General features: G+C 52.4%; 2 protein-coding genes and 1 pseudogene across 10 annotated transcripts; 1 reads left to right on the top strand and 2 right to left on the bottom strand.

The window, feature by feature from the left end:
- LOC102173632 lies at positions 55–6,103 on the bottom strand (annotated as a pseudogene). Of its 3 annotated transcripts, none has more exons than XR_001295535.2 (2): positions 5,990–6,103; positions 55–1,195 (listed from the first exon to the last, which is right to left on the bottom strand). The product of XR_001295535.2 is annotated as a hypoxanthine-guanine phosphoribosyltransferase pseudogene, transcript variant X1 (transcript). The 3 variants fall into 3 exon arrangements; XR_001295539.2 differs by having other exon boundaries at positions 5,942–6,027; XR_001295537.2 differs by lacking the exon at positions 5,990–6,103 and adding an exon at positions 5,852–5,927.
- C3H1orf210 (chromosome 3 C1orf210 homolog) lies at positions 6,155–9,973 on the top strand. 6 transcript variants are annotated; one of them, XM_005678579.3, is made up of 4 exons: positions 6,155–6,236; positions 7,514–7,590; positions 8,755–8,868; positions 9,007–9,918. In XM_005678579.3, the coding sequence occupies exons 3-4, from the start codon at positions 8,850–8,852 to the stop codon at positions 9,321–9,323; spliced, it is 336 nt and encodes a 111-aa protein (XP_005678636.1). In that variant the 5' UTR covers positions 6,155–6,236; positions 7,514–7,590; positions 8,755–8,849; the 3' UTR covers positions 9,324–9,918. The 6 variants fall into 6 exon arrangements, with proteins under 6 accessions (XP_005678636.1, XP_005678635.1, XP_005678637.1 ...); XM_005678578.3 differs by lacking the exon at positions 6,155–6,236 and adding an exon at positions 6,261–6,317; XM_005678580.3 differs by lacking the exon at positions 6,155–6,236 and adding an exon at positions 6,683–7,021 and having other exon boundaries at positions 9,007–9,973.
- TMEM125 (transmembrane protein 125) lies at positions 19,535–22,877 on the bottom strand. The gene is made up of 3 exons (XM_013962921.2): positions 22,701–22,877; positions 21,237–21,386; positions 19,535–20,995 (listed from the first exon to the last, which is right to left on the bottom strand). The coding sequence occupies exon 3, from the start codon at positions 20,887–20,889 to the stop codon at positions 20,194–20,196; it is 696 nt and encodes a 231-aa protein (XP_013818375.2). The 5' UTR covers positions 20,890–20,995; positions 21,237–21,386; positions 22,701–22,877; the 3' UTR covers positions 19,535–20,193.

Here is a 23,832-nt window from a genome sequence, read left to right as displayed (position 1 = left end):
TTTTCTTTAAATGTTTCTTACAGATACAACTTCAATATTTTCATTCGATAGTGGTACAGTTTAAGAGACTTTTTATTCATGAGTCAAACAACAATTTACCCAAAGGGAAATGATAGTTTACAGGCTCATAGTGCAAATAAAGAGTTCAGGAATGCAGTAACTAATAGTTCTAAAATACAAAATAGATAAAATTCTTAGACGATACATGCAATAATAAACTCTACTAAGCAGCTGGTCACAGAACTAGAACATTTGGTAATTTTACTGGTGATATCAATGGGACACTAGCTGTTTCCAAATTCAACTTGAACTCTCATCTTAGGCTTTGTATTTTGCTTTTCCAGTTTCGCTAATGACACAAACATGATTCAAATCCCTGAAGTGTTCATTGTAGTCAAGGGCATATCCCACAACAAACTTGTCTGGAATTTCAAACCCAACAAAGTCCGGCCTATAGCCAACACTTCGAGGGGTCCTTTTCACAAGCAAGCTGGCAACCTTGACCATCTTTGGATTATGCCGCTTGACCAGGGAAAGCAAGGCTTGCATTGTTTTACCAGTGTCAATGATATCTTCAACAATCAAGACATTCTTTCCAGTCAAAGTTGAGAGGTCATCCCCACCAATCACTTTTATGTCGCCTGTTGACTGGTCATTACAGTAGCTCTTCATTCTGATAAAATCTACAGTCATAGGAATGGACCTGTCACTATTTCTGTTCAGTACTTTGATGTAATCCAGTAGGTCTGCAAAGAACTTATAGCCCCCCTTCAGCACACAGAGCGCCACGATGTGATGGCCTCCCATCACCTGCATCACATCTCGAGCAAGCCGTTCGGTTCTGTCCATAATTAGTCCATGAGGGATAAACACCTTTTCCAGATCCTCTGCATAATGACTAGGTATACAAAATAAATCCAGGTCATAACCTGGTTCATCATCATTAATCACGATGCTGGAGCTGCAGGTCGCCATGATGGAGCTGGTTGGTGTGCGGGCTGACAGCAATCTAGACTTTCATCGGTTTCTTAAAGGGGATGCAACTATCCCCAGGCTAAGAGTCCTGGGTCTGCCACAGAGAGGAGCTGGGTGAGATGGAGGAGGAAGTAGTTGTGGGCTGGGTACCAGGACACCAGGTTCTTTCACCTGCTCAGCATCCGTTCCCGGTTCTTCTAACAGCAGCACTTTGAGTCACCTTTGGAAAATATAAGTAAATCCTTGAAAAGCAGTGGTTGCTGACTGTCACTCCCAGTGACTATGAGAAATTGAACACCTTGATCGTAAGGGTTACTCATAGGAGTGGTTGGGATGTATCTGGAAATGTGTTGGACCTAGAGGCAAAAGACCTAGGTTCAATCATGCCTCTGCCATTTACTCATTGAACTGTAGCACATAATCATTTGACCTCTGATTCAGGAGTTAATGACTTCCCTGGTGGCTCAGATGGTAAAGCATCTGTCTACAATGTGGGAGACCCGGGTTCGAGCCCTGGGTTGGGATGATCCCCTGGAGAAGGAAATGGCAATCCACTCCAGTACTATTGCCTGGAAAATCCCATGGACAGAGGAGCCTGGTAGGCTACAGCCTATGGGGTCGCAAAGAGTCGGACACGACTGAGCGACGTCACTTTCACTTTTCAGGAGTTAATATGTAGGCAATAGTAAAACCACCATCAGTCTGTAGATCCTACCTCAGGACCACTCCATGGTTCATGTCCTAGGAGTTGTCAGTCTCAAGAACGGTAACCTCCACTTCCATATGCTATCATCTGCCCGCTACTTTCCATTTTTTCACCTTACTACTCTAGCCAGTAATCACTGCTAAAATCGATCAATTCTGCCGCTTTTTCAGAGTCCCTCCCACCTCCTCAACTCTGTCCACACTTCCCTTTTTACCTGGCCCCATCTCAGGCCTTGTCTACAGCTCAGTCCCCTTTATCAGACTTGCCTGGTGTATCTCCCAACTCTGATTAAGTTGCAGGCTCCATCTTCTTTCCACCTGCACTTTTGAGGGGCTAGAAAACAAAACACTCAGCCATCCTTACTGATCTCACTATAAATTCATGCTGCTTACTGCTGCCTGGCAAGCCTGCCACATGTAGTTCTCTCTCCAAAGCCCCAGGATGATAAACTCACGTCTTCTCTCCTCAAACCTCAGCACCCCTTCCCAACTCTCAGCTGAGGACACTGCTTCTTATTTCTCTGGAAAAGCAGAAGCCATGGGAAGAAAACCCCCTGACTCCCATCACTCACCTGACACTCCGCCTTCCTTTGCTCCTGCCCAAGGTCAGCCCTTTACCTGCCACTCAAGTCCCACACCCCTTGATTCTAGAAGGACGTCCCCCCACCCACCGACTGTCTCTTCTCTCTTCCTTCTGCATCATCACTTTCCTCCCTCTCCTGGATTATTCTGACCAGCATACGCACAAGGTCTAAAAGCTCCTAGCCGTGAAAAAAGTCTTGAAAAAATCCTTCCACACCTGCTCCCATGTCTGCCCCATTTCTCTGCTCCCTTTATAGAAAATTCCTTGAAGAAGTTGTCCCTACGTCCTCTGTTCCCATGCCCAGGCATGGATCCAGCTGGGCATTTGTCCCTGACTTACCAGTGAAACTGTGCTTGTCAAGGTCACCAGTGCCTCCACACGGCCAAATTCAATGTCAGTTTTCAGTTCACATTCATCTCAGTGGACCTATTCTCAGCATTTGCTGTAGCTGGTCAAGCTCTTTCTTGCCTTTGAAACACTTTCTTCTCTGACCTCCAGGACACCTCTCTCCCACCATGCTGGCCACTCCCCTGTCCCTTTGCCTACTTCTCTGCTCCTTCACCTCTGCTCCCTGAGGGCTCCAGGGCTCAGCCCTCAGCCCTCTTTTCTCTCTACACGTCTCTAAGGGGTCTCACCTAGATGACCAGCTTTTAAAAAAAAAGTCTGCTTTTTGCTGGTTCCCCAATTTATATTTCTAGCCCCTACCTTCTGCTGCCTTTAGGCTAGTTTATCTACTGCTTACTTAGTATGTTACTTGGATGAATCATGGGCATCTCACAAGTCACATCTTGAAAACTGAGGTCCAGATTGCCCTCCCAAATCTGTCCCCTCCAGAGTCTCCCCATGACTACCACCATTGCTCAGGTCAACGGTTTGGAGCTATCCTTGCTCCCTTTCTTTTTCTCAACTCTCATATCCAATCAGCAAATTGTGTTGGCTTCACCCTCAAAATACATCCAGAATCTAGCACTCTTCTCCATTTCTACCTAACTACCTCAATGCCACATTCCCTTCTTCTGGGTGATAGCCACGGCTCTCTAACTGGCCTACCTACTTCTGCCTCGGCCTCCTCTCCTCCACTCTTCACACAGAAGCTGAAGAATGTCAGTCCCTGGGTCCCCAACTCTGATCACCAATGGCTCCCCATCTCACAGAGGGAAGGACCTGGTGCAGCATTGCGGCTTCTCCCATCTCCCCTTACTTAATGGACTCCATTAGCCCGCCTTCTATCTGTTTCTTGAACAAGCTAGTCCTGCTTTTGCTTCGTTCCGGCTGTTCCCTTTTTCTGGAATGTTCTTCCCCCAGATATAGGCATGACTGCTGTCTCTCTCTTATACAGATCTCAGCTCAAACACCTCCCCTTCAGTCAACCTCCCTTTTCTGACCATCTAATATGAAATAGGAGCCCCTTCCACAGCTCCATCACTTGAAGCTATCTTACTTTCTTCATAGCACTAACCATTATCTGAAATGATCATATTCATGTTCTTACTTGTGTATTGTCTATCTTCACTACCAGAATGAGCGCTGTATGGCAGCAGGAACCCTCCCCGGTAGCTAGCACAGAGCCGACCACACGGCTGCCAGGGCTGCCACGGAAGGTTGTAAAGGTGGTTCCCTGCACCAAAGCTTCTGGCTGAGAGGCTGGTAGGTGCTGATATCCAGCCGGCTCTCTGCTCTCCATGCTGTGGGGGCGTTTAGCAGGTTGCCTTCTGCTATTTTACAGTGCTTGCCTATGGGCTGGCTGTGGCTCTGTGCTGGGCATTTAGGAAATACTCATTGAATAAATGGCTGACTGATGGATGGGCAGACTTATTTGTTTTCTTCTGTGGGACTTCATGGAAATTACCTTCTTATGGCTTCATTTTATTCATCTGTTAAGAGGGTAATTAACATCAGTTTCATAGTACAGTCAGGAGGATTAAATAAAGCAGTTCATTAAAAAGCTGGCACTTTTAATGATTGCACTGGTAGGACATATCCAGGAGAGGCAGATCCATAGAGACAGAGAAGATCAGAGGTTGCTGGAAGCTAGGGATCGGGAAACGAAGTGTGATTATTTAACAAGCAGGGGGAATTCTCTTGGTGTGATGAAAAGGTTTTAGAACCACACTGAGTGACGGTTGCCCAACATTCTGAATGTACTAAAAGCCGCTGAATTGTGTGCTGAAATGGATGAATAGAGTGATGTTTGTTGTTGTTGTTATGTGAACTAAGTTATGCTATGTGAATACCTCAATGAAAACAACAACATCAAAACCATATGTACCATATGCTGGGGCAGTATCCAGCATGTGGTAGGTGTTCAATGAATATCTTTTGAATCCTATGAAATTTCCCTGCTTCAAAATCAACCGAAACTTCTGAACCCTCCTTGGATCTTCACTGCCTCATCCAGGATAATGTTCACTTTCCTCTCATTTGTCTATTTCAGGGGTACATACTGTTGTCATTTTAGATATTAGGGATTTGAAGGGGAACAAGACAGACACAGACCCTATCCTCAGAGTTTATAGACTCATAGGAGACTCTGCCAAGTAAAGAGAAAATCACAATACTGTGTGGTCAGGGCCCTGAGGGAGAAGGGTCAGGGTCCTCTAGGGGCACAGAGTGGGGAGGAGGGACCTAGGCTAGGGTACATCTAGATCAAGAGGATCTCACCTAGGACCTACATGATGGGAGGCCTGGGAGGAACAGTCAGCCAGGTGGGAGGTGGATATTTTGGGGGAGAGGATGAAGGTTGGAGGAAAGAAGGGGGTCCCAGGAACAGCACATGCAAAGCCTGGGAGATGAACACATGGTGAGTTATAGGAATGGAAAATAGTTTGGCATGACTGCAGCAGAGAACATGAGGTATGGGTGGGAGAGTGAGGAATGGGCCACTGGCAGTAGGAGTTCAGACTCCGTGCCAAGATCTTCAACGTCCTGCACGAACTGGCCATCCCCTTTCCAGCCGCATTTCTAATCGTGCCCTATTCACAAACCCCGGCCGCAGCCCTTGCTCCCTCTCTGCCCTGTGGGTCCCTTGAACTGCTATGCCCGCATCACTTAGCTCAGGGAACCCTTCCTCCCTTAGTTATTTACTGAGAGCCTGCCCTGTGTCAGGTGCTGGGAACCTAGAGACTGTCAAACTTGTTTCCAACCTGGGAGAGCTCCCCAACTAGTCTAGTTGGGGAGGGAGCAGAGGAAGAAATGATTATAAAATAATGACGGAAATGCTCTGATAGGCGGAGCTCTGGGCATAGAGGAGGCGGGGCTTTCCTGGTGGAGGCGGGGCCTGTCAAGGTAGGGGCGGGGCTTGCTAGGGTAGACTGGGAAGGTGACTCCCTGAGGGTCTGAAAGGACAAGGAGGTACACTAAGCCTGGGGAGCCTAGCTTTGTGGGGGTCACAGAACCCTTGAGATTCAGATAGAGGCTTGTACCCTCTGCCCAGGTAAACACGCAAACACAGGATAAACCCCCAGGGCACATCACATTCCCAAAAGGCCTCTAAACTCACACTCTCCATCGACTTCCACATCCGCCTCCACCCACACACACGCGCGCGCACACACACACACACACACACACACACGCACGAACGCTTACATCTACTTTTGCAGGCAGTTTTGATTGTGCTTGGTCCCTCTGGCTTTGCCTGGAGAATGCCCACCCCTCTCCCCTTTGGTTCTGGCTCACCGCCTTCACAGGCCTGCAGAGCACCCTCTTCAACTCTGGACTTTGTACCTGTCACCGGAAATTCACTTGTTTATCAGGGCCGCCAGCTTGAGCGCCGCCGGCTGAAGACTGTCCCGTCTCTGGATCTCAGCTGCACCAACCCCCAACCCGCTCAGCACTGGGGGTAGGGGTGAGACCTGTGCCTGAAGGTTCTCCCCAAAAGCTTGGGAAGATGTAGAATTAGTCCTCCCTGTTGGCGGCGTTGCCCTCCACTCTCACCCGCGCCTCAGGCCCCGCCTGCCCGCAGCGTCCCCAGGTGAGTCATGCGACAGCTCGGGCCCGCCCACCTGGCCTGGTAACCGGAAGCTCCTCTGCGGACTGGGCACAGTTCCTACAGGTGGGGAGCAAATGGGAAGGCGCTGGGGGGCCTGGACGGGGAAGTCACAGATCCCTGAAGGTTCCCGGGAGCAGGAGTGTGTGTTTGTCGGTGGAAGAAATGTGACCAGAAGGGGTGGGGTGATAGCCTGAGGGTGTGTGTGTGTGTGTGTGTGTGTGTGTGTGTGTGTGTGTGTGTGTGTGTCCCTGGGGACAGGGCAGGAAGGAAAGGAATAGGAGTAAAATCTTAGAAACATCAAATTGAATTTAACTCATTTCAGTTTTTTTTTTTAATTTTTAATTGCAGGCTAATTCCTTTACAGTGTTGTGCTGGTTTCTGCCATAATCAACATGAATTAGCCATATTTGTGCATATGTTCCCTCCCTCTTGAACAACTCATTTCAACTGAACAAGACATTTTTTTTTGAGAACCCAAGGCTTAGTATGGGGCCCAGATAGGCACGCAGTGGACTTTTGCTGGTGAATGGATGAGTGAATGATTTACTTCTCCTTTCTAATGACTCCCCCACTCCACCCCCTATATCCACTCATCTCACAAACATGCACTGAACCGCTGACTGCTGAGCTCTCTCTGCCTACGGCAGGGAGCGCATTTGCCAGCCTAGTCCCTGCCTAGGGAGCTGCCAGTGAATTCTGACTGGTGGCCGAGTGGGCAGGGCAGTGAGGGGGTGATGAGGCGGGTCTCGGTACAACCTCACAGGCAGGTATGGTCTGATTTGGCCTTGAGGGATGAGGGACTCGAGAAGCTGAGGAGGGAGTGGCTGAGAAACAAGAGTGCAAGGCAGGACGTGTGTGTGTGTGTGTGTGTGTGTGTGTGTGTGTGTGTGTGTAGCATGGGGAGGGAATTGAGGGCCGTGTGCTTGAAGGATCTGCACGAAGCCCTAGGGGCCTAGGGAGCTCGCACAGGACTTTTAAGGTGGAGGGTAATGGGGTCAGATTTGGTCCATAGGCCCATCACTGACGTGGATGAGAGGTAAGGAGAGATCTCAGTTAGGAGGTTATTGCGAGTTGAGGAACAAAATGAAGGTGGCTCGAACTGGGGCAGAGGAGGGGCGTCAGCATTCTAGGGCTACTGAGAGGAAGAACTCATGGGGCCTGGTGGCAGTGCGGTGGTGTTGAGGAGGTAAGGCGTCATTAAGGTATCGATACTAAAGACGATGGCCGAGTGCTCCCTAAACCAGGTGCTTCTCTCCTAGGTGCTTTTCTGCCTGGACACTCCTCCCAGGGCCTCTTCTGATTCAGATACCTCCAGCCCCAGCTCCTCGTCCTCCAGGTACTTCTCTAACCCAGATGCTCTTCCCCTAACTCCTCCCCTAGCTGCCCCCCCCACCCGACCCCACCGACCCCAGACATTCCTTTGGCCCAGATGCTCTCTCTCCAGGTATCCTGAGCCTAGCTGATCTTGCTCCAGATAGTCCCTTACTTCAGATGCTCTTTCTCCTCTAGACCTTTCCCAGCCCTAGAGTCTCAGCCAGGTAATTTCCTGATCCAGTTGATTTACATTTGGCTACTCCTCCAAAACAACTCCCCGCCCCCTGGGGCAGAGGTGACTGAACAAGGAATGTGCCTGAAGGGCTGAGGGTAGAGGCCTGAGTGGGGGCACAGGGCTCCTGACTCCAGAGCAGAGGCCAGGGCCGTTCTGGCAGTATCTGGAGCCTCCTATCCTGGATGGGGACCAGCACCATCCTCCGTTGTGGTCTTCGCTTTGCCCATTAGCTTCAAGGAATTGCTGTTGTCCATCCTCTAGAAGGTGAGACTGCTTCTGCCCCACCTCCCACCCTCAGCTTAGAGCAGGGGAGCCGCCTGGGCTCTGGGCCCTGGCATCTGAGACCTGGGTTCAAGTCCTGGGACTTTGGCTGAGTTAGTTCACCTTTCTGGGCTGCAGTGTCCTCACCTGTAGAGTGGGGATAATGTTTATACTCACATTACAGGGTGAATCATAAGTTGTGCTCAGTAAGTTCCATCACTGAGCTGTGTTTCCAGCCACTTGCTGGTGTTCCCTTACAAACAGCCCATGTGCATGGCTCAGCTTGTTTTGCTCCTGTGGATAGCTAGTTACGGCCAGTTGTCCAGTCTCCAGAGTCTGCGCAGTGCCCTCCTGTGGCTGTGAGTGTGGCCTGGAATGAGTGCCTGACTGGTGGCCGAGTGGGCAGGGGAGTGAAGAGGGTGATGAGGGGGGTCTTGGGACAACCTCACGGCAGGTATGTTCTGATTTGGCCTTGAGGGATGAGGGAGTCGAAAAACTGAGGAGGGAGTGGCTGGGAAACAAGAGTGCAAGGCAGGACGTGTGTGTGTGTGTGTGTGTGTGTGTGTGTGTGTAGCATGGGGGGTGGAATTGAGGGCCATGTGCTGAATTGCAAAGCCTTGAAGGATCTGCACGAAGCCCTAGGGGCCTAGGGAGCCGTCCCTGACCCCCATCTGCGTGTGTATATTCCAGGACTCTGTCCCAGGGCTGCCTGGCATCAGGGGTCTCCTTAGAACCAGGGCTCTTCTGGCAGAGGCTGAGGCTCACCAGTGTCTTCTGGCCCCACCATGAGTGAGGCAAACCAAAGTGAGTGACAGTGGGAGGGAGACTGAGGAGGGGGTTGGGTTCTCCTTAGATTGGGGGAGGACCTTGCGCTCATGTCTCTCAGTTTCCCCTGGGAGCCAATCCTGGGCCCCAGCCATAACACTGTCCCTTTCTCTGCAGCCATCGCGGGGCCCTCCGAGGTCCCCACAGAATCTGCCTCTGGACTGGGCAGCGGGATCCGGGCATGGTTTGTGCTGGTAGGGGTCGTCCTGGGGGCCGTGGTCCTCTCTCTCCTCATCGCGCTTGCTGCCAAATGCCATCTCTGCCGCAAATACCGTGCCAGCTACCAGCACCGCCCACTGCCTGAAACAGGGAAGGGAGCTCACCCTGAGGTGGGTGAAGATGAGGATGATGATGGCTTCATTGAGGACAATTACATTCAGCCTGGGTTTGGTGGGCCAGAGACAGGGGCAAGCAGGGACCACTTCTCCCTCTGAGTCTTCATCTTTGGACTACCCCACCCCCCATCCCTATGCTTGACAGCTTAAGGAGAGCAGATATTTTATGGAAACCACAAGCCTCAGGGACTTGGTAGTTAGGGCTTAAGGGCTGACCAGGGGTGGAGTAATCCTCCCTTACTCGACTCTAGTCACAAAAGTGATCATGACCCTCTTTTACTCAATGACTCTCAATGGCTCCCTCCTGTTCTCAGAATAAAGCTTACCAAGGGTCTGACTTTGAAATCATGCCTCTGTTGGCCTTTGGTTACCCTTTTTGACTGTCCCTTCTTTACTTCCTGCTTAGCTAATTCTTTGTTATTCCTCCCTCTCCTACCGTGCTGTTTCTCCCTGGACCTTTGCTCACACTCCTCTTTTGCCTCGATGCCTTTCTTTTCTCCCAAGTCCTCTCTGACAGTGATGAAAATCACCGGCCAGTAGACTCCAGGTGGCCTGCCTACCTGCCAGCATTTAAGATGTGACCTGATGATGGCATTTTAGCAGGGGAAATTCAATGTGCCAAATTTCTTACTGAGATTTTTTTCCTATCAATAAAATGGAAATCTAAATAGCTCTATTATGTTTTTCACAGATATTAATACATCTGTTTTCATTTTAATTAAAAATAAAGTCTCTCATTTTTATTTTCCTGAACTGATGCTTGTGCATAAAAATGTCCCTTGTCACTGAAAGCTATTACAGTGCTCAGACATCCCCTCCTTTGGACACCTGAGAGTTGCTACCTCCCATAACACCTGTGAGTTTCTCTAGTGGTTTCTTACCATGTTTAATTTTCATCTTTGTTACAGTTTGCACTTACCCTGACTGGGCCAGATTGTGCATTCTCTGAGGCCATAGTCTGCACCTCGTTCTGTGTACTCAGAGTCTCGTACATAGCAGATGCTCAATAAATATTTATTGACTTTGTTGAATTATCATGAGCCTAGGGGTGAGTGGATGAGAGATGATGGAGTGGAGTTGAGTGTGGAACCTTGATGGAGAGGAGAAAGACAGGGTCATGATTGCTAGTGGGGAGTCTGGGGAAAGGGAGACAGTTTCAAGATAGCAGAGGCTTGAGTTAAGCGTCTTTTGGTTGCAAGCAATGGAAAGGAGTTTGGGGGGTGAATTAAAGGGGGATAGCTAACTCAGAAGGGCAGGAAGCAGGTGGTCCCAGCTGCCTGAGGTCGGGCATGGGACCTCTAGTGCTCTGTCATTTATGAGCACTTATGAGGTTCTATTGGAGAAGGCGATGGCACCTCACTCCAGTACTCTTGCCTGGAAAACCCCATGGGTAGAGGAGCCTGGTAGGCTGTAGTCCATGCGGTCTCGATGAGTTGGACACGACTTCACCTTCACTTTTCACTTTCATGCATTGGAGAAGGAAATGGCAACCCACTCCAGTGTTCTTGCCTGGAGAATCCCAGGGATGGGGGAGCCTGTTGGGGTGCCCTCTATGGGGTCGCACAGAGTCGGATACAACTGAAGCGACTTAGCAGCAGTAGCAGCAGCAGCAGCATGAGGTTCTATGCCTGGGACTCCCAAACTCTTGATTCTGGGTTTCAAGTACCCAGTTGATAGAATTTGATTGGCCCAGCTTGGGAAAAGTATCTACTCCTGGTCTGATCAGCTCCGGTCAGTGGGAGCAGGCTCCTGTAGTCCTCTTGTGATTTGAGAAGCCCACCCATTTGTTCCAGTTCAGCCCCAGCCAAGCAGGGGGAAATTGGGAACCAGGCAGCTGCCCAGTTGTATCCACCACATGCAGTGTTAGCCTTTGAGGAAAGAGCCAGGGGAGAAAAAAGGTGAGGGCTGACTAATGTGTGGAGTGCTCGAGGAAAAGGCCAGATGTCAAGGATGGCTGCGGTGTAGGGTTGAGGGTGCCCATGCCAGGGGTGAAGCTGAAGAAGGGATGCTGTGCAGGGATGGACGGAAGGGGAGAGACCAAGATGTGACTGAAGTGTGGCACAGGGAACAGAGATCCCAGGGACGTTTTAGAACGGGGGCGAGGTGGAGGGTAGGGACATGGTTGACAGGACTTTTGGCCACTGGACACGCGGAGTAGGGAGTCAGTGAAGCCACCCTGGTTTCTGACGGACTGGCTGGGCACTTGAGGAAGAGCAGGTGTTCGGGGAGCAAGGATTCAATGCTGGACATGGGATTTCCAGCGGGTAGATGCCCGGGGCAGCTGCATTCACGGAGTGAAGTCCGGTTGGTCTGTAGATGTGGCCTTGGGAATCCTGACAATAGGATCTCTGAGGCCCTCGGGGGTGAACCAGTTCACCAGGGCGGGGCTGGCATAGAGGAGGCCCTGAGGACAGAGCAGGGAAACTAAGGGTTTGTCTGCGGAGGAGGAGGAGACAGGAGAGATTGGGGAGGAGCCAGGGAGGAGGGGAGCCCACCCTATTCATTGTTCCTCAGCCCCCAGACCCTCGAAGGTGGGGAAGGCCCTGTGTGGGAGACAGAAACACCAGCTGCCCCAGCCTGAGACCCCGGAGAGGATGCTGAGTAGCAGAGCGTGTCCTGGCCTCCAGGGGAGGAGCCAGTTGGTCTCTCCTCTGCCCCTCATATATCCCCAGGGCCCACCCGGAGGGGCTGCCCTGGCTTGCACTTCTGGGCCAGGAAGCAGCTCAGTTTCTCAGGGCCTTGATTGAACCTCTGAGAAATGTGGGCAGAGGTGAGCACCCAACCCCAGATCAGAAGTTTGGAGAAGGCAATGGCAACCCATTCCAGTATTGTTGCCTGGAGAACCCCATGGACAGAGGAGCCTGACTGCTATAGTCCATGGGGTCACAAAGAGTTGGACACGACTGAAGTGACCTGACACACACATTTCTGAGCCTGGCACCAAGAAGGGTTGATAGGGGAGGCTTCGCCTCAGAACCTGCTGTTCAGTTCAGTTTAGTTCAGTTCAGTTGCTCAGTCGTGTCCGACTCTTTGCGACCCCCTGGACTGCAGCATGCCAGGCCTCCCTGTCCATCACCAACTCCCGGAGTTCACTCAGACTCATGTCCATGCAATTGGTGATGCCATCCAACCATCTCATCCTCTGTTGTCCCCTTCTCCTCCCACCTTCAATCTTTCCCAGCATCAGGGTCTTTTCAAATGAGTCAGCTCTTCGCATCAGGTGGCCAAATTATTGGAGTTTCAGCTTCAACATCAGTCCTTCCAATGAACACCCAGGACTGATTTCCTTTAGGATGGACTGGTTGGATCTCCTTGCAGTCCAAGGGACTCTCAAGAGTCTTCTCCAACACCACAGTTCAAAGCATCAATTCTTTGGTGCTCAGCTTTCTTTATAGTCCAACTCTCACACCCATACATGACCACTGGAAAAACCACAAACTATCACACAATGGCACTCATCTCACACGCTAGTAAAGTAATGCTCAAAAGTCTCCAAGCCAGGCTTCAACAGCACGTGAACCGTGAACTTCCAGATGTTCAAGCTGGATTTAGAAAAGGCAGAGGAACCAGAGGTCAAATTGCCAACATGTGTTGGATCATCGAAAAAGCAAAGGAGTTCCAGAACCTGCTGTGGGTGGTGGGAAATCTGGACCTAGAGAGCCGCCCTGCTGGATTTCCCGGAGGGATGGTTGGTTCCCAGCAGGCTTGCATGCCTGGCCCCAGGCATGAAGAGGAAACACCATTCTGTTCCACAGATTCAAGGGCACGGGGATGCGGGAACTGCTGGGAGGCCTGGGACTCAGCCAGGCTTCTCTCTGGTCTGCCCTCCTGTGGCTTCAGACCCCGATCCCAGCCCACCTCTGCCCTTTGCGTGCAACCTGTCCTCGTCCCTCAGTAGCTGTCACTACCTTCTCTCCCCTGCGAGCGCCAACCCAGACCTGACTGCAAAGGATAGCCCAACTTCTTGGCAGCCTCATCCTTCTGTCCCCAGAGCAAGGCCACAACCCTTGTCCTTGTGTGGAGGCCAAAAACAGGGGTCACACAAGCCAGGGATGTGAAGTTGAAGAAGGCTGGCAGAGCAACCAACTGAGTTGAGAGTACAGAGTGTGTGAGTCACTCATTCGTGTCGGACTCTTTGCCACCCCAGGTTTGTAGCCCGTCAGGCTTCTCTGTCCATGGAGTTCTCCAGGCAAGAATACTGGAATGGATTGCCATTCCCTTCTCCAGGGGATCTTCCTGACCCAGGGACCGAACCCTGGTCTCCTACATCGCAGGCAGATTCTTTGCCATCTGAGCCACCAGGAAGACCTGGATTAAAGTCCCAGCTCTGCCGTTTACCTGCTGTGTGACCTTGGGCAAGTTACTTACCCCCTCAGTGCTCCAATTTCTTCTCAGTAAAATAACGATCCTAGCAGCATTTGCCTCACATGGTTTTAGAAGGCTTAAATGAGTGACGTGTAAAGTAGAACAGAGCAAGCATCTGCAAGTATTAGCCGTATCTGTAGGGGCACCACCAGGGCAATCTATCCCCACGACAGATCATCAGTCTTAATTCTGAAGAAGGAGCTTGCCATGACTCCTTCCTCCTCACTCACTCTAGACTGGGATTTGAACATGTCTGTTTTCCAGGACTCAGGTCGGAAGATCCAGTTCAGAGCAGCCAAGGACTAGAATTAGATGTTCTGATGCTCTCTCTTGGTAAATGTCACATTGCGCTTAAAGATACACGGGTTGTTTTCAAACACCTTTTGCTATTGATTTCTAACATAATTCCACAGTGATAAAGAGAACAGACTCGGTACAATTTCAGTACCTTTAGACCATGAAATATTTGTGACTTGCTTTACATCCCTGGATATATTCCAGTGTCTCTTGGTTTATAGTCTATGGAAACTGGAATAGAATCTGTATCCTGCTGTTTGAATTGCATTGAATTGGTTCACAGCGCTTTTCATGTATCCTTCTACTTTGCTGTCCATTCATTCTATTAATTTTTGAGAGTTTGATATTGAAACTGCAACTAAACATCTTAATTTATCCACTTAAAAATAATTCTAATATATAGTAGAACTGTATGTAATTTTGTTCTGTATTTTCTGTTTCCTGTAAATGTGTTATCACACTGTCATAATTAAAGGAGAAGGCAATGGCAACCCACTCCAGTACTCTTGCCTGGAAAGTCCCATGGATGGAGGAGCCTGGTGGGCTGCCGTCCACGGGGTTGCACAGAGTCGGACACGACTGAAGTGACTTAGCAGCAGCAGCAGCATAATTAAAAAGAAAAAAAGGGGGTGAAAAGTTCTGATGCTGTAGGATATAATGATAGCAACAATAATAACAGTGATGTGTAATCACTTCCTTATAACAGCCCTGCTGGACAGGCAGCCCATTTGGTAGACTGAGAAGCTGAGGCTCAAACAGGTTAACTACAACTTGCCTGCTTCACTGAGCAATAACACTATTATCTCCCCTCTAAGTCATGATCAAACAGACCCAGAGAAAGAATCTCCTGGTAGTTGAATTCATCCTCATCCTTCCTGGGTTGGCACCCCTTGCCCATGTGAATCAGGGCCAAGAAGTTCCAGGTTTGGGAGAGCAGTCTGGGAGGGTAAAAATGGTGTGTCCCATCCCTGACTGGGGAGGGGACCAGAGCAGGCCGTTCTCTGCTGTGCCCAGGGCAGATCCTGTGCAACAGTCCAGGAGGCAGACTGGTCAGTGTGCAAACACTGAGCTTGTGTTGGTCCCCTGGTCCCTTGAGGAAGCTCCTCAAGGGGAGCCTGAGGTCTCCTGTGGGGTGTGACTGGATATGATGGAAGGACCACCTGAACTAGAACAGATTTGGAGTTTTCTGGAACATATTCTTCTAGGATCCAGGCATCCAGGAGACCCAGAAGGAACATGGGGCAAGCCTCTCTCTCTCTTCATCTTGCCTGCTTCCAGTGGGAGCTTTTAGGAGCTGACCACTCTATGCTGTCTTTATCAGCTCCCCTTGTCCCTGACACCTGTTTAGATTACAGGGTCTTTGTGTTAACCTCTCTCTTGCCAATGCCTGCCCCATCATGTCACCACTGCATACGCCAGGTGACACTCCAACCTGAGGCCTGCATCTTAACCTCTGCAAGCTGTTGAAGAACCTTCCCTCCCACCCCCTCACCGCCACCCGCACTGCCCAGTCCATGCTTCTGTTCCTGCCCGTTCTCCAGCTTCCCATGGGCTCTCAAAGCCTCCATTTTCCCGCCTCCCTCAGGCTTTCAAAGCCTCCATTCTCCAACATTCTCCAGGCTCTCAAAGCCTCTGGCAACCTTGCTGTTTCCTTGTTCATTTTCCCTAAGAGTTCTTTAAAATGGCCTCAATCTGCCTGCGATGCAGGAGACCTGGGTTCGATCCCTGGGTCGGGAAGATCCCCTGGAGAAGGAAATGGCCACCCACTCCAGTATTCATGCCTGGAGAATCCCATGGGCAGAGGAGCGTGGCAGGCTACAGGCCATGGGGTCACAAGAGTTGGACATGACTTAGCAACTAAACCACCATCATGACTGCCTCACAGAGAGAATGGGTGTTGGTCAGTTTCCAGTTATAAAATTCTCAAACTTACCTGTGTTCACATTCTTCCTTCTCTCCTATCAAAATAGCATCGTGAGCCCAATCACTCCAGTGTGGGCTCCAGTCACTCCAGTGTGGGCTCTGATCCACTCTCCCCACCTTCCTGCTCAGGGACTTAAAGACCTCCTTCTTCTCTATCAATGTGGACCCATCACATCTGTCTGGTCCTAAAGAAGCTCCTCCAGGTAGATAGTCAAAAAGACCTGTGAGTCCTACCTTCTGAGCATCCATAGAACCTATCCTATAAGACTGTCCCAGCAGACACCTCCTTGTCCAAGCCCCATCATCTGGAGATGGCATCAATCTACCACTGGAGTCTCGGCCTCCACCCAGCTGATACCATCCTTCCCATGTTATAGTTGGGTGTATAGATGATGACTTCCACTCCCTTTGGAACAAGTCCTCTGTGAGCAGAGGCAGAGGCTTTCTCTGCCTCCATTTTTGCCTCTTCCAGTGAATTCTAAAATGCAATTTCAGCCAGGCCATTGTTTTCCTTACAGTCCATCACTGATTTACTCTTGGCTTCAAGAAACTGTGCTACCTGCTAAGGAGAGTCTAAAGCCAGGGAGGGGCTCAGGACTCCCCTCAGGTATGCCCTTGCCTCTTGCCTGCTAATGCTTCATGTTTCCATCATGCACAATCTCTGTGGTTCCTCAAAGGACCAGTTCTCTCATCTCTGGGTACTTCTGCCCTTTCTTCTTTCTGGGATTCTCTTCCCAACCTCCCTAGCTTGGCCAGCTGCTTCTCATCCCTCAGGAGCTAGCTGAGATGGCACTTCTGGGGCTGTTTAGTCATTTTTTCTTACTCTTTTTATCCTTAGACCAATCTGGGCTTCAGAGGGCAGCCAGGTGAGTCCCCAGTCCCATTCTGGTCAGGGTACCACCCTAATTAAAACCTTCCCAGGTTTCTCAGTGTCCTGAGGACAAAATCCAAATTCCTCAGCTTGGCTGACAAGACCATTTGACAGACAGGAGTTAAGAAGCAGCAGTTTCATGGGAGCAAGGTGGAGGTTTCCTGCCCCATGACTCTCATTTTCTCATGATGAGGGAGGCCGAGTTGTCTGCAGAGAGTAGTGTTGGGGGCTGCAAGGAGAATGATGCTGGGGTGTGAAGGGAGTGGCAGGAACTTGAGGGCCATGCGGGAGCAGGAGCTGGCCTGGGAAACAGGGTAATTTGTTTCAGACCAGGCTGGGATCAGTGATGGGGAATCACGGTGACACCGGGCTGCCTGGCTCTTCAGATTTCTCTAGTAGCCACTTGCTGTGAGTGTTCATCCACAGAGGGGATTTTTGCTGGGAGGGAGGGACCAAAGGTCAGGTAGCTAAGTTGTTGAGGAGTCTGTCAAGGAGTGGGTGAGAGGATGAGTCACAGAATCTTAACCAGATGGAATGAGAAGACAGAATGGACTGCTCTAAGAGAGAGGGAGAGAGCAGAGGTGGTCAGTGGAGAACTGGTGGTGATGGAGACCAAGATGGGGTTTAGTGAGATGCTTTGCGCACACAAGCTGGAAGTGGGAGGTTGTGGGGCTGGCTTTAGCGAATGAGTAAGGATCAGCATTTTCACCGTGCCTGGGCCTCCGCCCAGCTGTTACCGTCCTTCCCATGTTATAGTTGGGTGTATAGATGATAACTTCCACTGCCCTTTGAAATAGGTCCTCTGTGGGCAGGAACCATGCTCCTTGTGTAGCGTCCTTCCCAGGAGAGTCTGACACGGCCTGACCTACAGGAACTGCTCATCCAGACACTTTCATATGTAACTCTCTCCCCTCCCAATTTTCTGTTTCTGTTTCCCTTTAGTTTCTTGAAAGTAAATTTGTGAAAGAATCTAATCTCGTCTCAGCTGAAAAAAACCCAGGATGTAACCCCCGTTTTACAGGATGGAGAGGCATTTGGTGGTTCTCTGATGGGCCAGGAGTTGGGTGAGAGTGAGAGCTCCCTCTTGGGAGCCCTGGAAGAATGAGTTACCGGGGCAGATGGTGTGGGGCCTCAGGAGGGAAAGACTCAGGGCCAACAGCAGACAGTGGTATAACCTCCCACCCTTCCCAGTTCTAGGAGGGTCTCAGTGAGCTGAGTCTTTAGTCCACACATCCATACCCTACTACGTGCCGGGCCAGTGTGGGGGGCTAGGAACACATGGGTGAGCAGCACACAGACCCTGCCAGAAGGAGATCACTGTCTGGTTAAGGGGATGGATTCATAGAGAAAGAACTGCAGGCTGGTGTCTACAATGGAAGGTTTGGTCACAGCAAAGGGGTAATTTGCTAGTGTAGGGGGAGAGGGTCAGGAAAGACTCCTCAAGAACATGGCTTCTTAGGGCACAAGGTCTTGAAAAGTGCCACAGCAGGGGAAGGGAGCCATGAAGCCTGGGAAAAGGGAGAGAATATGTTGGGGTCACCCTGATGCTGCACCACGGCTGGCTCATGGGTGCGTTGAGGAGGGGGAGGCCAGTCCTGCTGGGGAGTCTGCACGTTAGCCTGCAAAACCAGGGGGGACCTTGGCACCTGAGGTCTTTAACTGGATGCTGGGTGAAGGGTGAGACCGGGAGCTAGTTCAAGGTAGAGAGGAGAGGGCTCACATTTGAATATGTGGAGTCTGAGATGCCCACGGAATTCCTGGTGCTCCTCAACTTTCCTATTCTCTCTGCTCACGTTGCTCCCTGTCGTGGCTGGCCACACCCTTCCCCTCATCCATCAGCTCAGCGTTTTCTCCAGGAAACTGCCTTGATGTTGGCAGCTGAAAGCGATTTTCCTGTCAGAGCCTCTGTAGCTCCACATTTAATGCCTCTTAGGCAGCACATCTGGAAAAGGCAATGGCAACCCACTCCAGTACTCTTGCCTGGCAAATCCCATGGATGGAGGAGCCTGGTAGGCTGCAGTCCATGGGGTCGCTGAGTCGGACACGACTAAGCGACTTCACTCTCGCTTTTTCACTTTCCTGTATTGGAGAAGGAAATGGCAACCCAATCCAGTGTTCTTGCCTGGAGAATCCCAGGGACGGGGGAGCCTTGTGAGCTGCTGTCTATGGGGTCACACAGAGTCAGACACGACTGAAGTGACTTAGCAGCAGCAGCAGCAGCAGGCAGCACGTCTGCCCAGCTTCCCCGCCGCTCCTGGTGTCCTCAGTGGGGTATCCCACGCTCTTCACCTTGTGAAGCAGGAAGCGATGAAACAATAACTCACTCCATGAGTGTCCCTGCACCCACAGAGGGAGAGCCCTTTCAGGGCTGACCTTAAGCAGGAAGAGACTCTTATGCCCCAGTGGGCATCCAACACTCCTCCCATGCCTGGGAACCCAGAGGCAGGCCAGCTGGTGCTGCGATTACACAGACCAGGATGTTCTGGTTTCAGAGGTGGGGTTGGGAGCTGCAACCTCTGGAGAAACCAGCCAATAAAACCTAAATACTCAGGCTTCATGTGGAACCAGCACCTAAGCAGATGAGGACTCATCAGCCTCCCCACCCACACCGCCTTCTCCCTGGGACCAGAGGCCCACCACCTTCCTGAGGGCGAGCAGCCCCTCAGCCTTCCCCACTCCAGCTTCCTAGTACCTATGAGGAGAAGCCACAGGCCCAGCTGAGGACACCTTCAAGGTACCTCTGTTAGCCTGAGAGAGGCACACAGTGTTCCTTTTGGGAGGGATGGCTGTGCGGGATGGGGCAGGGCCAGGGGAAGGGACGGTCTCTAAGGGAGATGCTTAAAGACAATACTAGTAATAGCAGCCACCACTTTTATTGCACACCTGCCATGGGCCTGGCCCTTCCACACATCATGTCATTTGATCCTAACAATTGATGACCATGACTGTTTCTCTTAAGAGACGGGCTCAGAGAGGTTAAGCCACTTGCCCAAGGCCTTCGGCTTGTGAGTGGTGGAGGGGGCACTGCCACTCCGGCCTGCCATGCCAGAGCCCGTGTTCTGTCCACTTTGCTGCCACAGTCTCCTTGATGAAGAGGGCTCACTTGGCAGTCTCTGGGGGTGGGCAGCAGCCTCTCCTGGGCAAACAGGTGATGGGTGTTACAGGCAGAGCTGGCTCTCAGAGGTGTTGGGAACAGGGGCCAAGAATCTTCAGGGATCTCAGACCCTTCTCTGCCGAGAGGCTCGGGACACCGACAGGCAGACCCCGACAACTCCATGAGCTCCAAGGAGAAGCAGCCCTCTCCTCGGGATGTGACGTGTGGGTGCATGCTGGCTCCTCATCACAGGTCAGCCACACAGTCCCTCAGTGGGCTGCGCAGTCCTGGGGATACACCCGCTGTCACTATCCCCTCAGTATGCGTGTGCACATACGCTTGCACACACACTCACTCACGCTCAGGCACGGTTCTGTGGAGGCTGAGGGCAGTTCGGGGGACAGAGGGCCTGGGCTCGGTCAGATGAGGCTGGCGATACTGGACGTGGTCTCGTGACGCTGACCGGCAGACAGCTGTCCTGAGATGCTGAAGACGCTGCCATTGCCCCTGCGGTCACTGCGGGTGGCGGGGGCAGCCGTGCGGGTTGGGGGACAGTGTCCACTCACAGCCACCTGATAGAGCAGCAGGCCCAGCAGCAGGAGCGCCCCAGAGGCAGCCAGGGTGATGCCCACGGACAGCATGGCAGCCAGCGGCCTGGCCGGGGCGGGGCCGGCAGCCAGGCCGGCCAGCGTCAGGCCGGTGACCAGCAGCACCAGGCCGCTAAGCAGTACCACCAGGGCGTCCGCACCTCCTCCGCTGCGCAGCAGGGCCACGTGGTGAGGCTGGCGGATGCAGTTCATGTCCTGCACGGCCGAGCTCATCAGCTGCTTAACCAGGACCAGCAGGGCCAGCAGGCAGAGCGCTGTGCCCACTGCCAGGCGCCACTCCCCCGAGCGGCTGCTGGTGGAGGACAGCAGGGCCACGCCGCCCGCCCCACAGCCCGCCACGAGGCCCACGGCCACGGCGAAGCAGAGCGCCGAGCGCCGCGGCTGCTGGGACCACCACAGCTCCACCTGCTCCGCCAGCACATCAGGGGGCAGCCCCCGGCCCCGCGGGGCCTGAGCCTCTCCTTCAGACATGGCTGATCTGGCACGAGTGAGGGCAGAGGGCAGCATCAGGGGGCAGAGGTGCAGGTCATGGCCTGGAGCCCCCACCACCTGCGTGGCAGCTAGAGGCCCAGAGTCTCATTCCTCGCATGGTTCGGGGTCTGGTCACCATCACCTGCCAGGGAAGAATCACACTTGCTATCTCCCCAGCCCACCTTCCCCTCATGGTCTCTCCTGGGAGCCTTGGGGATGCTCCCGTGTCCCCTAGGAATCTTCCCGTGTCCCCTGCAATCCTCCCGGGCACCCAAGTCCCTCCCTAGCACTTTCCCTTGGGAATGCCTCTCCAGAGAGCCTAGGAGAGCTCCTCCACCCAAAGCACCCCCAGCCGTCTAGGGAACCCCCTGCCCAACCCCGACCTCTCTGGCTCTTGCTGTCTCAGCTGCCTGTCCCATGCCGGCTGGCCGATGGAGCTGGTGTCACGGTGGATGATGGGACTGGATGAAGACTGGCAGATAAAGCCTCATTCAGGATCTGACTCACATGGCCTCAGCTGTCACCGCTGGCTCCTGGGGGGAGGGTTATGGGGAGGGAGGGGGCTTATGATTTAACCCTTCTGGAACCAGCAGCCTGACCCTGCATCTTCTCTCTCGGGGCTGCGGCTCCTTCTCTGTGAGTTAGAATCTGACCCCGTAACCTCCTCCTTCCCCTTGAGGTCCCATCCAATCTCATAGCCACAGCTATTGGCTCCCGAATCCCACTCTCTGCCAAACCCAGATCTCCCTCCCAAGCTCCAGACCTGTAAGGTGGTAGTCACTTTGATGTCCCATAGGCACCTCTGACACAGCAGGTCCCAACCCGAGCTCGTCATCTTACCCTGAACCTGCTCCTCCTTTGCGCTCCCCCCCTGGGTACATCCTGGGGACGCCACCTCTGAGCTTTTCCATCTCAGCCCTGCCCTCATCCCCCTGCTCCTGCACTTCAGCTTCTGTCCCCCGACAACGCCCTCACTGCTCTTCCTGCCTCCCCCACGCTTCTCCTCTCACCGCCCCCCACGCCACAATTTCTCTAACGTGGTACAAAGGGAACGCGGGCTCTGGCCTGGTCCCCCAGCTGCAGTCCCTCCACCATGGGTGTGTGGGCGAGGGATCTTGCAGTGGTTCCTCATCGAACACGTCCTCCAGAGGCCAGTCAGAGTGACTCCCACAGGGCAAAGTACAGCCTTCCAGGCCCTGCCACAAGGAGCCCCAGTTTACAGCAGGGGTGCTGCTGTGATGAGTGCTGGGCTGTGGGCTAGTCAGAGAGGGGCCTGCAGGAGGTCAGAGAAGCCCCCATGAGCTCACCTCTTGGAGCTCAGGCTCCTAATCTGAAAAGTGAGGCTAATAACCTTTATCTGGGGGGAGGGGGCATTAAAAATCTCCAGGTCAGAATTTCAGTGGGAATTCTAGGGCCTGTAAAGATGCCCAGAGTGTGCTTTCTGAATAAAAGAACCCAGCATTCTTTCATCCAATTCAGGATGAAGACTCCTGCTTTATGTGGAGGACGCAGGCCCTAGGTAATTCTGCGAACGTGACTTCATGACTGTACGTGGGTTATACCCCTGTTGAGGTATCCGTTGTCCCAATCCCTCAGCAGGGGCTACCTGGCACATGAGGTAGGAGGGGCAGCTGCAGATGCCCCCAAGGGAGGTGGGGGAGGGGCTGAGGAGGGGCCCTGGAATCAGTCCCAGCTTCCCCAGGTCTGTGACTTCACCGGTCTGAAACTGTTTGCACAGGTGTGCTGGGACTGCAGACCTGAGGTTGGGGAAGAGCCAACCTCTTCTCAAGGGAAGAGCCAGTGGGAGAAGGTGGGCTGGCAGGGGTAGGGGATCATGGGGCACTCACAAGAAGCCTGGAGTTGTTGGATCCGATCCCGAGCGGTCAGGGCGGGCAGGTGGGGCATTCCAGCTCCGTTTCCGGGGAGGCGCTTCACCTGCCTAACCTGCACCTAGGTGAGCTGAGGAGGGGGAGGGGGAGGAGGATCAACAGGTGTTTCCAAGGCAGAGCCTGAGCCGATTGGCTGACGTGGCACTGCTCCTTCTGCTGGGCTGAGGCATTCCAGGGAAGGGAGGGGCTTCTGTTTGCTGCTGTTAGGGCTCGAACACAATTCCTAGACCTGGACAGCAAGAGGAATGCTGTCCATCTGCCCCAGAGCCTGGGCCTGAGCCCATCCCCCAGCTCCACCCTCTGTTTAGCTTTAACTCCAGCCTGCAACCCAACCCCAAAACCCAGCTGCGGTTTTAAACACTACCTAGAACTCCTAGATCTAACTGAGGCCCCTACCTCACATCTCAGCCCCAACTCTGAATCTCAAATCCCAATCCTAACCTCAGCCCCATTTCCAAATCCAATTCCAGTCCCAGCCCCAAATGCCAACCCCAAATCTGACTTGGAACCTCAGCTCCAAATTCTGGAATGAGGTCTTGGACTGCAACCTCATCCTCGGCCTCAAACTTGCCCCATTTCTGAATGTAACCCCCAAATTCTAACTCCAAACTCAAATCCTGCCTCTGCCCCCAATTCCAAAACCAGCTGTCCCACAAACCCAGCCCCACCACTTCCTTGTCACTTTCCCCTAGGCAGGAGCCCCCCAAGACCCTTGCCCACTTTCCTTCTAAGCCTCAAGGGCCTGAGCAAGGTAGGTTTGCCCCACGTCTTGGTCCCACTGAGGAGGCAGGGTTTGAGTGGACAGGGAGACATGGGTAATGGCTCTTCAGGTAGAAAGCAAGGGTTCCCTTGCTTAAAACACTTGCAGAATAAACACTTGGGGATAAATGCCTTTCTCCTTCACAGGCTCACAAAACCCATCAACACTAGCCAGTCATTTTCCTCTGGCCCCTGCCTTGCAGCCAGAATGACTTTCTTTCAGTTATGCACGCTCTGCATTGCTCTGCCCTTCTGCTTGGTTTTTGAACTCAGAGTTTCCCCTCCCTGGGATATTTACAACATCCTCAGCCTCACTCTGACCAACTTGAAT

Source organism: Capra hircus, chromosome 3 (assembly GCF_001704415.2).
Source record: "Capra hircus breed San Clemente chromosome 3, ASM170441v1, whole genome shotgun sequence".
In the NCBI taxonomy this organism is placed as follows: domain Eukaryota; kingdom Metazoa; phylum Chordata; class Mammalia; order Artiodactyla; family Bovidae; genus Capra; species Capra hircus.
This window is presented reverse-complemented; position numbering and strand designations above follow the sequence as displayed.

Coding starts and splice junctions, on each gene's coding strand:
- TMEM125 (XM_013962921.2), bottom strand. CDS start 20,889: ATGCTGCCCTCTGCCCTCACTCGTGCCAGATCAGCCATGTCTGAAGGA.